The sequence below is a fragment of the Rhinolophus ferrumequinum genome, chromosome 13 (assembly GCF_004115265.2).
Source record: "Rhinolophus ferrumequinum isolate MPI-CBG mRhiFer1 chromosome 13, mRhiFer1_v1.p, whole genome shotgun sequence".
NCBI lineage: Eukaryota > Metazoa > Chordata > Mammalia > Chiroptera > Rhinolophidae > Rhinolophus > Rhinolophus ferrumequinum.
In genome coordinates, this window is record NC_046296.1 from 54,845,762 (window position 1) to 54,861,427 (window position 15,666).

Genomic DNA, 15,666 nt, shown 5'->3' on the forward strand with positions numbered 1-15,666 from the left:
GTCTCTGCAGTGAGCCTGCGTGTGGGTGTGAGCCTCTGGGCGGGCGGAAGAGGCATCTCCCTGCTCACCAGCTCCCGAGGACCCTGCTGAGTAAGAAGTGAGGGTGTCCAAGTCTGGTTCCTGAGCGGTCACAGGCCCAGACAAGCCCTGGGACTGCCTTTGTCCTGTGTGCTGGTTAGAGCTGGGACACCAGGAACGACAGTTTCTGCCCTTGCCCACCAGATCCTGGGGGGTGGCCGGCCCTGCGGGACTCTGCGCCCTGTTTACTAGCTATATGTATTTATTCATTGAAGATTTATACCCACCAACTTCCTCCAGGGTTATTTTTGCTCAGTGGGAGTACTCTGAGGTCACCTCTTGCTAAGAATAACCCAGAAAGGGAGGGAAGGGAAGGGGGAGGAGGAGAAGGGGGCTGGGAGCAGGCGCTGAGCTCAGCCAGGCCGGCCCAAAGCCAGTGTTACTCCGCTTTGGAGGCGGAACCTTCAACACAACGCCTGAGCGAGTGAGTTCAAGAGGGCAAAACTGCCCCTCTTCAGAGCAAAAGACTGGGGGTATAAACTGGGGGACGTTAGGGAGCCATCCTGCCGAGCTTTAACCAGCTGGGTACAGTTTAACTCAGCTGCTGGGACGCCGCAGTACTGGCTCATTTGCTAACCTAATATGACCTTTTGATTCATCTCCAAGTTAAGACAGAGCTTAAATCCCCTCTTTGTGTCCAGGTCAGAGCAGCTCCTTCACTCACTCCTGGGAATCTGACTCAGTGACTTGGAACCCTCTTGTTTTTATGCACAAAACTTCCTGAAAGAGAATCTCCCCTTGCTGGGCCCCAGTCCCTGGCCAGCCCATCAGGGGACTTCCCCACGCGTGAGCCTGCGTCAGTACATGGCTGCGGCTGCACCCCTGTCTTCTCATGTTCTTGAAGGTGTGAGGAAAACGGGCTGTCATATTTCTCACGAGGTTAGAGACTTTCCTTGTCGCTGTGCCCTGCAGCTTCATCTGCTCATTCCCTGACCTGATGGGTCAGAGCAGCATTCGGTCCCACAAAGCCAGGTCCGTGGGCTGGACGTCAAGTACAAAGACATGCCGGGGGTGGGGCTGGACTTGGGCCTTAGACGGGAGGTAACATTTAGAAGTCAAGGCAACGTGGGGGGAGGCCTTCCTCCCTTAGGACCTTCCTAAGCGAAGGTGTGAAGGGCAGAATGAGCACGTGGGTACGACATGTTGTGGGGAGGCCTGAACGCCGGGTAGAGGGCTGTTTCTTGTAGCAACGCTTTCCATCTTGGTTGGAGGTAGTCTGCAGACAGCCCGAGTGGTTTACACTTGATCCTCTCAAAAATGTGTTGTGTTTTTCTGGAGCGTTTTTGAGGAGGTGGGGGGCGTGAAGCCATGGGAGTCATGCTTTGGGAAGCTGGCTCTGGCATCCATGAGCACGATGGGTTGAGCACAGAAGAATGCAGGGAGATAGGAGGGTGGGTCGGGTGATGCCAGAAAACACACACCCAGGGCCTGTTGCAGGGAGGCAGTGCTGGGGTGGAATTGGCAGGGCCTGCGCTGCTGGCTGCTGCAGACAGGGAGAGGAAGGGGCGAAAACAGATGTTTCCAGACCTCAGACATGGCGTCAGTGTTATTGTCAGAGGCTGAGACTTCTGGAAGGGAGCAGATTTGTCAGGGGCCCTTTTGGAGGCCACTCTAGGTTGTGGGTCTTATTGGGGGAGCTGTTTCGTTTTCCCAGCGATCCTTGTTCATTTCCATTCTGCCCTGGCCCCTTCCCCAGGGTCACACATTCCAGGGCCACCTCCAGCAAAAGTGGTTCGTTCCCTCAGGCACCAGCCTCCCGGGCTTCTCTAGAGCCCCAGCTGCACCTGTGCCACTCCTGCTTGGCAGGTACTCGCCGGCACACGCATCTGGGCAGGGTTGTTGACATTGGTTTTCTTTCATCATCCTCACCTAGAGAATTTTGTGTGTTTCGGTTCTGCCACCCCAAGGAAGATATAACCGAGCTGGATAAGTTCCAGAGAAGGGCAGCTAAATTGATCAAGGGGATTGCAAAGCTGCCAAGTGAGGGCACACTAAAGAGATTATGACTCTCCAGGCTGGAGAGACAAAGGCTGAGAGGGGATGTGATTAAAGCTATGAAATCATGTCGAAGGGTGGGGCAAGATGGATGAGTACACCCCAGTTAGGGGCCGGGGGGTGGGGTGGGGAGATGCCCATTAGAAACTTAAGAAAGGTAAATGAAGCTCAGAAAAGAAAGCAAGGTTTTCCACAATCCTGTCACCCTAGGCATGGATGGTAGAGGTTGAAAATAGATATACCTTGAAAAGAGGTTTACTTAAATACGTGGATCTTCTATACATCGTGGTTTTTTCAAGGGAGCCTTCAGCTCACCCTGAAATCCTTTGAGGTTGACATCAAAGAGCACAGCCAGGCCCCCTTCCAGGTGGACAGGTGTCCCTGCTGGAAGCGGAACCCTGAGTGGGCTGTCCGTTCTTGTATCCGTTTGCCGCGGCCAGCAGGGGCACCGGCGAGGTGACCTCTGAGGCTTTGCTGGGCCCTGAGGTTCTCAACACACAAGCACACACACACACCCCTCTGAAGGAGTGGGCTTGGGGCAGCTCCCAGCCTAAGAGGTGAGGGACATGGAATCTACAGGTGGGTGCCCAGACTGGGACCACACTCTGAAGTCGCCCCTCTTTGGCCTCTGGTCCTACTGTCCACCGATGGCTCTCTATTGGGAGAAGGAAATTGGGGGGGGGGGTCAGCCTTCTAGTTCCAAAGTCTTGGAGCCTGGCTCCATTTACCCCGGGAAGGCTGAGGAGGGAGGCATTGGGGACCTCTGTTGGGAGGGAGCGTGGGGTGGACCTCTCTGGCTCTCTCTGCCTCAAGGCCACTTCCGGCCAATCAGATCAGAGGGCTGCCAGGGGCAGGGGCTACCGGAAGGTGTGGAGCAGGGGAAAGAGGGGAGCTAGGGCCCAGTGCCAACACTGGGCAGGGGGGAGGGCATGGCTGCCCTGCTTAAGTGGACTGTGTGGCTGTTTCCTGAAACTGGAGTCAACCTGGAAAAATCCAGGCCTTGGTGGGGGCGCTGATGGGCCTACAGGAGCCCGGGAACTGAAATGAGCTGCGGGTGTGAATGGAGGGGGACTGTTTGTGTGTTTGTTGACATCGCCCTGTGGCATCTTGGTCCTGTGGCAGGCTGGTGTCTCCGGGCGGTGGTGCACAACCTTGTGTGTCTGTGCATGTGACTGTGCGTCTGTGTGTCTAATCAAGAGGCCGATGCTGGCCTGACGCCAGGGTTCCCGGCTGGCACGGAGTTGAGCGCTGCCAAGGGCCTTAAAGGCACAATGGCAATAACGAGGGGAACGCCAGGGAGGGTGAGGCTGAGGAAGGGCAGGGAAGGGGCCATCCCGACATCTGCTGGCCTCTGGGCTTCCCTCCCCAGAGCTGTCTAGGGTCGGGGGGAGAAGGCCCCTTTCAGCCATAGCCCCTGGCACGGGACTGGAGGGCAAGTAAGGAGCCCAGAGCCAGCCCTAGCTCCAACCTCCAGGGGCTTCCAGGGCCCCGGGCCTCCCCCTCTACACCTGGACCCAGGTGAGCCTCGCAGCCCCTCTGCACCCACTGATACTTGGGCCCCAATCTCCCTTGTGTTGTTTCCCTCACCTCTTATTTGCCAGGTTTAAATCTTTTGTGTGTAAATATTATAACTATAGTAAAGGGCCTCTGAAAAATCACTTCCCTGTTTGGAGCCTCCACACTCCGTAACTTGGGCGACAAGGTCTCCCGTGTGAGGGAGGGGTGGGAGTTCTGGGGTCTGGTCCAGACTTCCAGCAAAGGGGGAGGTGGCGCCTGGGGAACTGGCTTTTGCCTGGACAGGTTCACTGCGGAGGGCTCCTTCTTGCTTTGCCGCTGGCTTTTCCTTGCAGTGGCTGCTGCCAGGGAAACAGCCAGCAGCCCTCCCCTGGCCCTGCTTAGGCCCATCAAAGCCTCTTTCCTCCTTGGAACCCGTGGGATTTGAGGTTGGGCTTTTCTGGAGACTCAACCCAGAGGGGGAGCCAGCTTTCAAATGCCTCTCCTGTACCTGGGTCATTCTGGAAGCTTTACCACTTAGAAGGTGTGTGACCTGGGGCAAACCTCCCAGCCTTTATCCTCGGGAAAGTGAGGGTAACACTACCCATCAAGATAATTGGAGTAATTAAATTTATTAATCGTATATTTCTGCCAGCTCCTGTGCTTAGTACTGGTGAGCTGTAGATGGAGTGGTTGGAAGGGAGAGAAATGAAAAAGATAAACAAGGCAAAGCTCTGGGTTTAGGAGGGAGACACAGTAAACAAATAATTAGTACAGTGTGAAGAGCGCTATGATGAGATAGGGTGTGAAAGCTCTATGTAAACAAACGAGGCAGCAGGAGGCTGAGGGGTGCAGGGAACACTGGAGGGGTCTTTACCCCCACTCCTCAGGGCCGGGCTGGGACCAGCAGCCTGCCAACCCCGGGGGGAGCTGGGGATGGGGCTAAGCTGAAGGGTCCAAAGACCAGAGCCTAGCACAGATCCTTCCAGGTGTGTGTGTGTGTGTGAGAGAGAGAGAGAGAGCGCGCGGGCACGCGACAGGCAGACTTTAAAATGTTCCTTAGAAGACAGGAAGTAGAATAATGGTTACCAGGGACTGGGGGCAGGGGGAGTGGGGAGTTATTGAATGGGTACAGGGTTTCAGTTTGGGATTAGGAAAAGTTCTGAAGATGGCTGGTGGTGATGGTTGGACAACAATGTAAATGTACTTAATGCCACTGAACTGCACACTTGAAAATGGTTAAAATGGTAAATTTTAGACTATGTCTATTTTACCACAATATTGTTTTAAGTTTTTTGTGTTTCTTTTTAATGGTCCTTAGGAAAAAAGGCAGTGCCCTGGTTAGTGCCCCTACCCTCAGCCCAGGGTTTTCCAGCAACAGCCCATTTTGACATTGACATTTGGGGCTGCATCAAGAATTCTTTGTTGTGGGTGCTGTCCTGTATCTTGTTGGGTGCTGAGCCGCGTGCCTGGCCCCACCCACAAGAAGCCAGCAGTCTGCCCCACCCCAGTGTGACAGCCCAATGCCCTCTGGAGGCATAATTGCCCCCAGTTGAGAACCACTGCCTTCGCCATCTTGGGATAAGCTGCTCGTAGGAGAGAACCAAGTGGGTAGTAGGCGACAGAGAAGCAAGAGGCAGTTGTCCCCCGGTGGAGGGCTCGCCAAGAAGGAAGGCATAGATCAACAAATTCGGATGGCCCCCAGGAGGTGGTGGGCAAGGGTTGAAGATCCAGAGTGAGGCGTGGCAGGTGTGGGTAGGTGCACAGTGGGTGATAGGATCAAGCTTTACTCGAATTGGTTGCACCCACCCACCCAAGGGAGAAGTGAGGGCGCTCACTGCTGCCATTCCCATTCTGCCACCTCTGCTGCCCACTGCCCTGCACCCCAGTCCCATAGGTGAGAAGCAGAGGAAGTTGAAATTGTCACCTACAGCTGCTGCGGGGCGGGGGGTGGGGGGGGACTTCTAAAATGGCCAGGGCATCTACTTCTAGTCCCTCCTCTCTCCATAGGAAAAATGAGCGTCTGGGGGTGTGCTGCGTCTCCTTTCATGGCAACTGTAAAAATACAAGCAAACAAAACCAGAATTTTTAACAGTCACATCTGACATACAACAAAGTTGGAACTCCCTCTGTGGGAGCCGGCTGTTCTCCCTCTTAGCCTCATCTGTGGCGGTAAGGAAGCAATGAGGGGTACTGAGCCCCGGCCACTGCCCGCCCCATGCTCTCCTAACTGGGTATAGCCCCTGCCTCCAGGAGGCACAGGCTAGTGGTTACCGGGAGAGGCGGGAGTGAGAGGAAGGCCTTGAGGTGGGGGCAAAAGGGTGCAGGCCGCCTGAAGGGGCCTCCGCCCTTGGCTTCCAGCTGTGGATCGTGCTGTTCTCCTCACCTGAGATGCCTCTTTTAGGAAGCACCCAGTGCCTCCCCAGAGATTTGGAGAGTCACTTCAGTCCATCTGCCTGTGGACTTCCTTCCTCCCTCTCGGGGGTTTCTTATCGGTGGATTTGACCTGCCAGTTACCCTGGGCCCCAGAAAAAGGGCCAGGGAGGGAGGGGTTCAGGGTGGGTTCTTGATGGTAAGGTGGACCAAGGGGTCCACGGCAGGAATCAGCAGCTCCCTCTAATCCCAGAGCTTTGGTTGATTCAGGCTCATCCAGGACCAGAGAGGACAGGCAATGGAGAATGGCCTGGTTGGGAAGAAAGGGGGGTGAGGACTGGCAGGGTGGGGGTGGGGGTGGGGGTGGGGGTGGGAGCGGATTGCAGCCCGCTGAGCTCGCCCTGGGGCCGGAGCTGTGCAGAGTACTCCTCTTCCCCCTCATCCACCCACCTCGGGGAGGATGGTGTGCCTCACACCACTTTCTCACATCGCTTCAGACAGGGGTCCTCCAGGGCAGGCCTGGGAGGGGGGCTTGATTAGTGTGGGTCGGGACCCTGGGGTTTCTTGGGTCTCAGAGCAGGTGCTCCTGGCTGTCTATGCTATGGAGCTGACAGTCAACAGGAAGTGAGTCCCAGGGTGAGAGGGGGCCATGTGGTTGGTCCCCAGGCAGGAAGTGAATGACAGCAGAGTTGTCTCGAGCAGCATTGTGGGGCCGGGAACCTGCCCTAACTTGAGGTGTCTGTGGGGCAGCAAGTAGCTAGAGGAAAGGAGGACACGGCCATGGTAAGAGATTGGCTCTGACCTAAACTTCTCAGCCCAAGTTGGCCCGTGGGACCCCCATGCCCACCTCCCCAGGAGTGCCACATTTAGGGCTCTGTGGTGCCTGGGGCAGCCTGACCTGGGGGTGGCTGAGGGGGCCCAAAGTGCCCCACTGTCCAGGCCGCCTGGCCCATCTGACTTTCTCACGTGAGGAAGCCTTGAGGGGTGAGAGGATTTACACCAGAGAGGGGCATCCCAGGCCAGGGAGCCCTGCTGTTTGGAGCAGGGAGGTGGGAAAGACCCTTGGACAGAGTGTGTGGGTCATGACATGTGGGGACAGGCCGAGGAGAGACACGGGGCCTTCGTGCTCCACCAGCATCCTTGTTTGACCTCCTGGCTCTGCTGGCTTTGGGCCTCAGTGCCCAAGCCTAGTGGAGGAATTCTCACTTCCGTTAGAGGCCTGTTCTTCCTCTTGCTGCAGCCGCCCCCACCCCCAACAGCTGAGGACTACACACGTTTGCAGCTTTCCATGGGAGGTTCTCTTCCTGGAAGAAGGCCTGCCCCAGGCCACCCCGTGCAGCCAGGAGAACAGATTGGCAAGGGCCCTGGAGTCCTCTCTGCTGGGTGGTCCTCTTGCTGCTGTGTGTGCACGCAGCCTCGTCCAGGGAAGACTCTGGTTTTGTTCTGGTTTTTTTCCCTCCATGGCCCTTATCTCTGTTTGTCACCTCTGGGGGTTTCTTACCAGACAACGCGGGCTTAGCGCTGAAGTCTCAGACTCTTGCAGCAGAAGCAGCCGTGGAGGTTGCCGGGCTGTGCAGAGAAGGCCTGGGGAGACCGGCGCGCTCTCAAGCCGTCGGGGTGCACCTGAAGGATATAACTCTTTGGAGGGAATTTGGCTGTTTCTTTTCACGCGTAGATTGGCAAGCCCTCTATCGCCGTCAGTCCACTTCTGGGACTCCAGCCTACAGAAATCCACCGGTGCACAGAGCTCAAAGTGCAAGGGTTCACGGCAGCGAAAGCAAATCTGCCCAAAGGCCCACAACTAGGGAACGGTGTGAATAACTTCTGAAGCATCCACTCGAGAGAGTGCTGAGCAGCTGTGACACAGAATCAGACAGATCCATAGCATGGGGATGGAGAGAGGCCCCACTCTGCTTGTTAAGGGAAAATACTGGCAGAACAGTATGCGTAGTAGGATGTCCTTTTAGAAAAAAAATTCTGGATGTATGTGTGAATACATATGTATAAACACGTAACTTACATGTGATGATAGGTGCATAGGAAACTAGTCTAGAAAAGATACTTGCCAAACTGTTATTCAAGATTTACCTGTGGACAGTGATTTTGAAGGTAGGGAATTGAAATAAGGGCTTTCACCTTTTAACACTACCCAGTTTTGTGTGGTTTGAATTTTCAAAACATGTATGTCTGACTTTTATAAATAGAAAAAGAAAGGACTTGAAAAGAAGGAAAACACCTTCAGTAGGCCAGCCTCGTCATCTCACCTCACAGGTGGGGAAACTGAGGCGCCCTCTTGGGCAGCGCCTTACCTGAGGTTGCAGGCCAACAGGGCATCTGCTGAGCTAATACTGGCCCCACAAGGGCCAGGCATCTTGCGGATGGAGCCGGCGGGCAGAGTTGCCAAAAGCAGACTGCTGCCTGTCGGTGTGGCGGAGCGCCAAGCACGGGTGGGACATTTCCATTCTTTCTGAGATACCCCAACCTACTTGTCCCCCATGGCCAAGGGCGAAGTGCTGTCCAGGTTCTCCTGCGCTCACTCTGTCTTCACAAAGTGTGTGACCTAGAGCAAATGACAGAATTCTCTGAGAGCCTCCCAGGGAGGGTGAGTGGCCCTAGAGGGGTGATAGGTCAGAAGAAGCTTTGCCCACGCTGCCGTGATGCTTAGGAAGGACAGTTGTGATTGCTCCTGATGTGATTCGTGTAGCAAGTTCTGTTCTTAGATTCTTGGGGACAAAGCAATATTTCAGACGGGGAACCTGGGACCATGTGCTAGGGAGGGGCATGCTGAAGACTCTTGCTGGGACCTTGGCTGTCCGGGGGTCTGAGTGCCTGGGATAACCTGTCAGGGCCATAGCTGAGAGAAGGAATGGCACTGGGCTTTGGGGCCCAGAGGAACACTTCTTTGGGAGGACCCCTTTGACCCTCAAGCTCCGGCAGCTAGTGATGATTTGTGTTTGGGCCTTGAGAGACCGAAAGGAAAGCTTGGAGGACTCTGACTCAGGAGTCAGATCAGCCCGGGGTTACTAGAATCTTCTGCAAAGTGGTCCTAATTAGCACAAGGAGCATTTGTTTTTAATAGGGGCTGCAGAGGCTGGAAAGTCCTGTGTCACCTCAGTGAGTGCGTGGGGGTGTAGCTTGGGCAGCCAGACTGGTTTCTTTTCCCATTTCTTAAGCTGGAGTCCATACACCCCATGACTTCAGAGGGTCATGCCCACAAACCCCTTGAAACTGAGAGTAAAATTGTGACTGTATGAAAATCATGCAAAATTGCATGAATGTTCAGGTGAACACAATTTTCTGGACAAAGAGTTCATAACTTTCACCAGACTTTCAGAGGGTTCAGTGATCCAAAACAGACTAAGACCATTGGTCTAACCCTCTCCCGGGTTTCTTTCTTTCTTCTTTTAAGGTGGAAAGCAGTGACACGCCAAAGGACCCCCCGGTGACCTCCAAGTCCCCGTCCATGGCCCAGGATTCAGGCCCCTCAGAGCTTTTACCCAATGGGGACTTGGAGAAGCGGAGTGAGCCCCAACCAGAGGAGGGGAGCCCCGCTGGGGGACAGAAGGGCGGGGCCCCAGCCGAAGGAGAGGGTGCAGCCGAGACCCCGCCCGAAGCCTCCAGAGCCGTGGAGAATGGCTGCTGCACCCCCAAGGATGGCCGAGGAGCCACCACAGAAGAAGGTGAGTCCCTGGCTCAAGGGGCCGCCTCTTTCGGGCTTGCCTGAGGGTTGGATACTAGGGGCCTAGCAGAGGCTGGAAGCGTGGGCTGGGCATGGAAGCTGAAGGTCTCCATGCCCGGGCTGTGCCCTGGAGGCTACTGGCTGGATGCAGCCTGCACACAGGTTTTATTTGGCCCACGTAGTGTTTTAAACATTTAAAAACATTAGTTGCCGATATTTAAAAATCAAGATATTTCACATAAAGATCTAGCTTTTTGGCTTCTCAATGAAACAAAACAAAACTAGATCTCTGGCAGCAGTGGGTTTGCATAATGCCAGTGGTTGCTGGACTGGGGTGATGGCTGCCTGTCCCCCTACACGTCCCTGCTGCCTCTCCCTACCCCCCAGGTTGGTTACGCACCTGTTTCCCTCAGCCCCACCTTGCCTGCAAGACCTGCGACTCTTAGGGATCTCTGTGTTTGTAGCCCTTGGCCTGGGTGCTCGAGGGCAGCAGACGCCCGTTTGGGCATTAAAAGCCCAGTGAGCCTTCCCCAGCACAGATGTCCTGAGCCCACCACAGTTTCGTTGACTGGACTAAACTGGTTGTGACAGAGTGGGGTGGGGGAGGGGCGGGTGGTCCAACCCAGGCCTCTTCCTCCTGGACTTCTTGGCCTAGGCCTGGAGTCCTGGAAAGTTGCCCACTTTTCTCTTTCAGGTTAAGCCAGCAATTTCAGGGCCAAGCGAGCTGTAAACATGTTAGTAATGAGCACAACTAGCATTTGTACAGGGCTTCACAGTTTACGAAGCACTTTCTCATACATTATCGCATTGGATCCTCCCAGGACCCTGCCAGGTTGTTTTGCACATGTGCATTTTCATTTCAAAAAGTCTTCCTTCCAAGTGTGTACGATGGAATGAGGAAATTGATGAATTGGCATAACTCACTTTGCATGGATCCAAACATCATATTCAGGCAGGATTGAGAGCATCTCCAGAGAAGAGATTTCCAAATTTATTGAAAAATATCTTGCATGCATTTATTATTCAGCTGATATTTATGGTGCTCCCGTGATGTGCAAAGCGCTTCCTGAGGTGCTCTGTGTTGATTGTTTTACTCCTCAAAGCAGTCTTCTTCAGGAGCTATTACTATCCCCATTGTAAGGTGGGGAAAAAAATCGAGGCTTGACCAGATGAAGTGACTTGCTCGGGGACCCCAAGCCCGTATGTGGCAGGTCCGGGATTTATTCCATCCTGGCTTCAGAGTCCTGTGCCCTTCCACTCGCCCCTTTATTCTGCAGTGGGGCACAGGAGGGCTGGCTCTGAGATGACCACAGCCCCTAGCCTCACCTGAGTGCCTCCTGGGATGTGTCCTGACACTTGGTGGCACTGTCAAAAGGGGCCTGAGTGGAGTAAAACAGAGGACAGGGAGAAGATACCATCCTGGTGAAACGCCCTGGTGTGCAAGAACAGAACCTGTCAGCCTTTCCCGCCACATGTGCTGGTCCCCAGAGGCAGGTCTTGGCTGACTCCCAGCTTCCTGGGACCCCACCACCAGTGGCACCCAGCCACTGCCCAGGGCCCAGGCAGTGATCTGTGACTGGTAGGATGGAGCCATAGCTCCAAGCATGCTCTGCACCCTTGAGGGTTTGCTTTTGAATTGGGATTTCCCTGTCTCCATTTCTGTTTGTTCTCAGGAGCTCCTTCTTCAGTCAGTCAATGGGTGTTTACTAAACACCGCTTTGGTCTGTGCCAGGATCTGGGGAAACCCTTATGAACAAAAACCTAGTTCTTGCCCTCAAGGACCTCGTAGTCAGCTGGAGAGACAGACATTAGTGAGAAACTCAACACTGAAAAGTGTGTGATTATACAGAGATAAGTTCCCTAGAAAATAAACGTGGTTCTATGAGAAACTATACCAGAGGAACGCAGCTGGCCTGGGCTGTTACACATAAGCTGAAGGATGAGTTAGGGTTCACCAGGTGAGGGGTGACACAGGGAGGGAGTGAGAACAAATATAAAGGCTCCCAGGTGGGCGGGAGCAGGGCACCCAGGGAGCTGACAGAAACCCACAGGGCTGGAGTGGAGATAGCAAGGGAGGAAGGTGAGCTGAGGGGAGAGCAGACGGGGCAAGGCAGGCTTTGAGGCCACCCCCCCAGGGGTGACATGATATGCTTTGCATTTTGCCATCTGTATCCTGGAATGGAATGGTTGGAGGGGCCAGGAGGCAGGATGAGCAGTTAGGAGCTGCTGCAGGTATCTTTTGAGGGGAGGAGGGTGGCTCTGATGAGCTAGGTGGCAGCAGACATGGAGAGAGATGGATGAGTGCCAAGGACATGAGGGGAAAAGGGAGAGATCGTTCAAGGGTGACTCCTGCATTAGGCGGATCTTCCTCAGAATTTTAGTGCTGAGCATGGTGGGCAAAAATGCTCCGAGTCTCCTTGATCTCCAAAATTTGGCCTCAGAGCACTCAGAGCAATTTGGCCGCAGCCATCCAAGCAGTGGAGATGCTGGCAGGGGTCAGAGCGGGTGGGATTCCTGAAGGCTACTGTGAGCTGCTCGATGCTGAGACTCGTGAGGGGTGACCCGGAGGAGTGGGCAGTAGCCCACTGGCGGCTCAGCCATCGTTCCAGCAGTCAGCCATACAGAACACATGCTCAGCTGCTTGATCCCCAGGAGGAAGGAGACGAAGGCCCCAGCAAGGAAGTGACGTGGCCATGGTCTCCTTTCAGTTCCCCTCATTCTGGGTCTCTTTTCAGGGGACTCCATCTGTCTTTCCTGGAACCTCTTTCGTGAGGTCCTACACAGGGAGAGTGGAAGCCTTTAAGGCATGTTCCTCTGGCCTAGGCCCCCTTCCGTGTGCACTGTGGGAGCCCCAGATCCTGATAGAACAGCCAGGAGAAAGGAGGAGGAGCAGGGGAGATGATGAGTAATCAGGACCAGAGCCACCTGGACAGGCAGGTGGTGGCCTTGGGCAGGCTCGTGCACTCCTGCAGTCATGTCGTCGTGATGCTAACAGTAACAGTGGTGGTGTGGTTTGCTTTGACTGAATATTGACTGTGTGTTGAGTGCTCTGTATCCTCACTACTCAATGTGGTCCACGCATCACCTGGCATCACCTGAGAGGTTAGGAACGCAGACTCTCAGGCCCCACCCTAGACCTCCTGAATCAGAACGTACCTGTTAAAGAGCTCCTCAGGGTTTCGATGCATAGTCAAGTTTGAGAAGCCCAGCTCTTGATGTATTCCCTTCTTTAATCTTTGTGATCACGCAAGGAGGACTCTTTTATCCCCGTTTTTCAGATAGGGAGACTGAGGGTTCAGAGAGATTAGGTTACCTCCCCAAAGTAATACAACGAGTAAAGGACCAGATTAGGGTGAGCCCAGAGCTCCTCTCCTCAGACTGAGAACCTGCTATGGGGCAAGTGACTGCCCTCTGGGGCAAGCCTGACCTCAGTCCTGCCATTGAGATTTGGGTTCATTTTAAAGGGAATTTGGGGGGCTCCCTGCTGAGCATAGTCTCAGACTAACAGGTAAGTGTTAGAAGCGCCCTGGTCTCCACTGTCTCCAAGACCTGAGATACCCTAGGGTCATGTCTAAGCCTGCCAGGGCCACCCTGGAAGGCACACCGCCACCTGGCCCTGCCTGGGACCCTGGGTCTGGGCCAGGAGCAGATGGACTGCAGAGGGAGAGTTGAGAGAGCAGCTCATCCTCCTTGACTCAGGACCAGTGCAGCAATCTGAGGCAGCCCAGTTTGTTGTTTTGCTTGCCCAAGTGTGTGTGTGATATCACACAAGCGGGCATGCGCAGTTTGTCACAGAGAAAATTCCAGAAGGAAGGCAGTTAGAGATTACATAAAGAAAAGTAATTCCATTTTGGGGTGCATGGGGGGGGCCTGAGAATGGGAAAGGGGGAACACCAGGAGGGTGTAGTATCAAGTGAGCTGTCTTCTCAGCTCTAGTAGCAAGGCATTCCAATTCCCAGGGCCTCAGTTTCCCCATCGGCAATATGTAGGGGCTGGAGGAGTACTCCATCATCCTTACAGTTCCTTTCAGCGCTGATTTTCTTTCATTTGAATAAATAAGTGATTTTCCGTAGATCAAATGCCACTGACGGTCCCCAGTAGGGAACCTGTGAGGTCCTAAGGACCTCCTGGTGCAGCCTGATCCGAGGGCGGGTGCCCCCTTCTGGCAGCACAAAGCCTCGCCGGGTAGAACATGCTGGTCGGAGGTGGGGGTGGGGGGGTGCGGAACTCTGGGAGGAGGGAGGCCCCCGGCTGGTGGGAGGGGGAGCCTCGCCCTAGGAGGCCGGAGGAAAAGTTGGGGAGCTGGCAGTGGTGAGGCGAGAGGGCCTAATGGAAACACGGAGGAAGAGACAGAAAGTCTGTGTGAGACATACCTTGAAAGGCCTGTCATATACAAGCGTCAGCGATTATACATATGCCCTCCCACATGCACCCGCGACAGACACACGCGCTTCCTCTCCCCCGCGCCCCTCCGCAGCCAGCTCGCTCTTTGGGTGTGGCACCCCAAGTGTCGTCTCGGGTGTCCACGCATCCAGGGCGCCCCCCGCAGGTGCTTGCCCTGCCTTCCAGCTCCCCCAGGGCTCTTGTCCTGTCCGCTGTAATCCAGAACTGCCCCGGGCCCTTCCTGAGTGAGACACACGGCCCCAGGTCTTCTCTGGTGAGAGGGAGGGAAAGAAACATCCTCTCCGCGCGGCAGAGGCCTTCAGTGCTGTGGCTGGTTTCCGCTTCTGAGCCAGGAGATGAAGTAGGGGCTGTTTTTTCCGTTTTTTGGCTCTTTGTGTCCCCCTCCCCCAGCTACCCTGAGCCAGCCTTAGTGACCTTCCTGCTTTGAGCCCAAGCTCAGTAGTCTTGGCTTCTGAGAAGGGAGTTGTGGGGTGGCAGGTAAGAGGAAAACTCACTCCCCCTGAACTCCCGCGGGAAGCTCAGGAAGGCACAGTGAACCCCACCCCACAGCTAGGACAAGTGAGGACCCTGAGAGGACCAGGGTAGGAGGGCAGGGGTGTTCTGGAGGAGTGTGGCTGCCCTGCTGCTTGGGGCGAGGAGAAGGACAGGATGAGGATCAGGCTGTCCCAAGTCAGCAATGCTGGGGCTTCTGCCCCCAGGGGAGCCCCCCCAACTGGAATCAGGGCTCAGTTGAGGAATTGTGGGGAGGAAGAGCAGGAAACTGCTGCCTTCTGGAAGGGGAACAAAACTAACGTTTACTGAGCACCCACTATATGCCACGCCCCATTCTAGGCGTTTAATGTTGCCGTTAACCTAAAGATTTTAGAAGGGTGTCTACCATGATTCAGTGAGGAGGCAGGCTAGGAGAGGCTACACAGCTCACACGAAGACAGTTGGAATCCAAGGCTTCTAGAAGAAAGGCTGAGCTCAGGAACCTGAGAATGGGGTATAGAGGCAGACATTAATGATAGAACCACCTTATTGAGAACTGCAGGAGGACCTTAGAAATCACCTCCAGCATCTTTATTTTCCAGATGAGTCTCATAGAGATGACATTGCTTCACTAGAGTCTTGTGCCCCCCTCACCCCCTCAGGGCCCCACACATAGAAACGGATGCTTCCTCCCAGGGCCAGGGGAGGCTGTGAAGTCTGGCCCCTCCTCTGGGAAGGGAGCTCTTTGACTAGGAAGAACTGAGTGGGGCTATTTCTAGACGACCCCTGTGTGTGCCTGAGACCGAGTTAATGGGCCGAGCGCCACAGCCCTGGCTTTTCTGTTGTCCAGATCCGGGCCTCCGACCCTGCCCCAGTCCCTGTTCTGCTCTGGCCATGCTCCGCGTCCTCGGGGCCAGCGTGGCACCTGGCACGTGGTGGGCCATCAGATTTGACACATGAACAACTACATGGTTGGAGGACCCCTGCCCCATGACAGGGACCCCAGGCACAAGGTGGGGGCCTCTGAGCCACTCCCGTAACTCTGCCGACAGTCCCTTTGTTCTTCCCTCTCCACAGGCAAAGAACAGAAGGAGACCAACATCGAATCCATGAAAATGGAGGCAAGTGTTTTCCTCAACCCCCAGGGGCTCTGTGGATCCTGATTCTAGGAG

At 54.9% G+C, this 15,666-nt stretch overlaps 1 protein-coding gene across 5 annotated transcripts in view; it reads left to right on the forward strand.

Annotated features, from left to right (window-relative positions):
• Window positions 1-15,666, forward strand: part of DNMT3A (DNA methyltransferase 3 alpha) — a 117,792-nt gene that overhangs the window by 57,319 nt on the left and 44,807 nt on the right. For all 5 annotated transcript variants that reach the window (XM_033125329.1, XM_033125325.1, XM_033125324.1 and 2 more), the window contains exons 4-5: window positions 9,350-9,620; window positions 15,572-15,615. In XM_033125329.1, coding sequence (XP_032981220.1) covers window positions 9,350-9,620; window positions 15,572-15,615 — 315 coding nt within the window. The remainder of the gene's footprint in view (window positions 1-9,349; window positions 9,621-15,571; window positions 15,616-15,666) is intronic.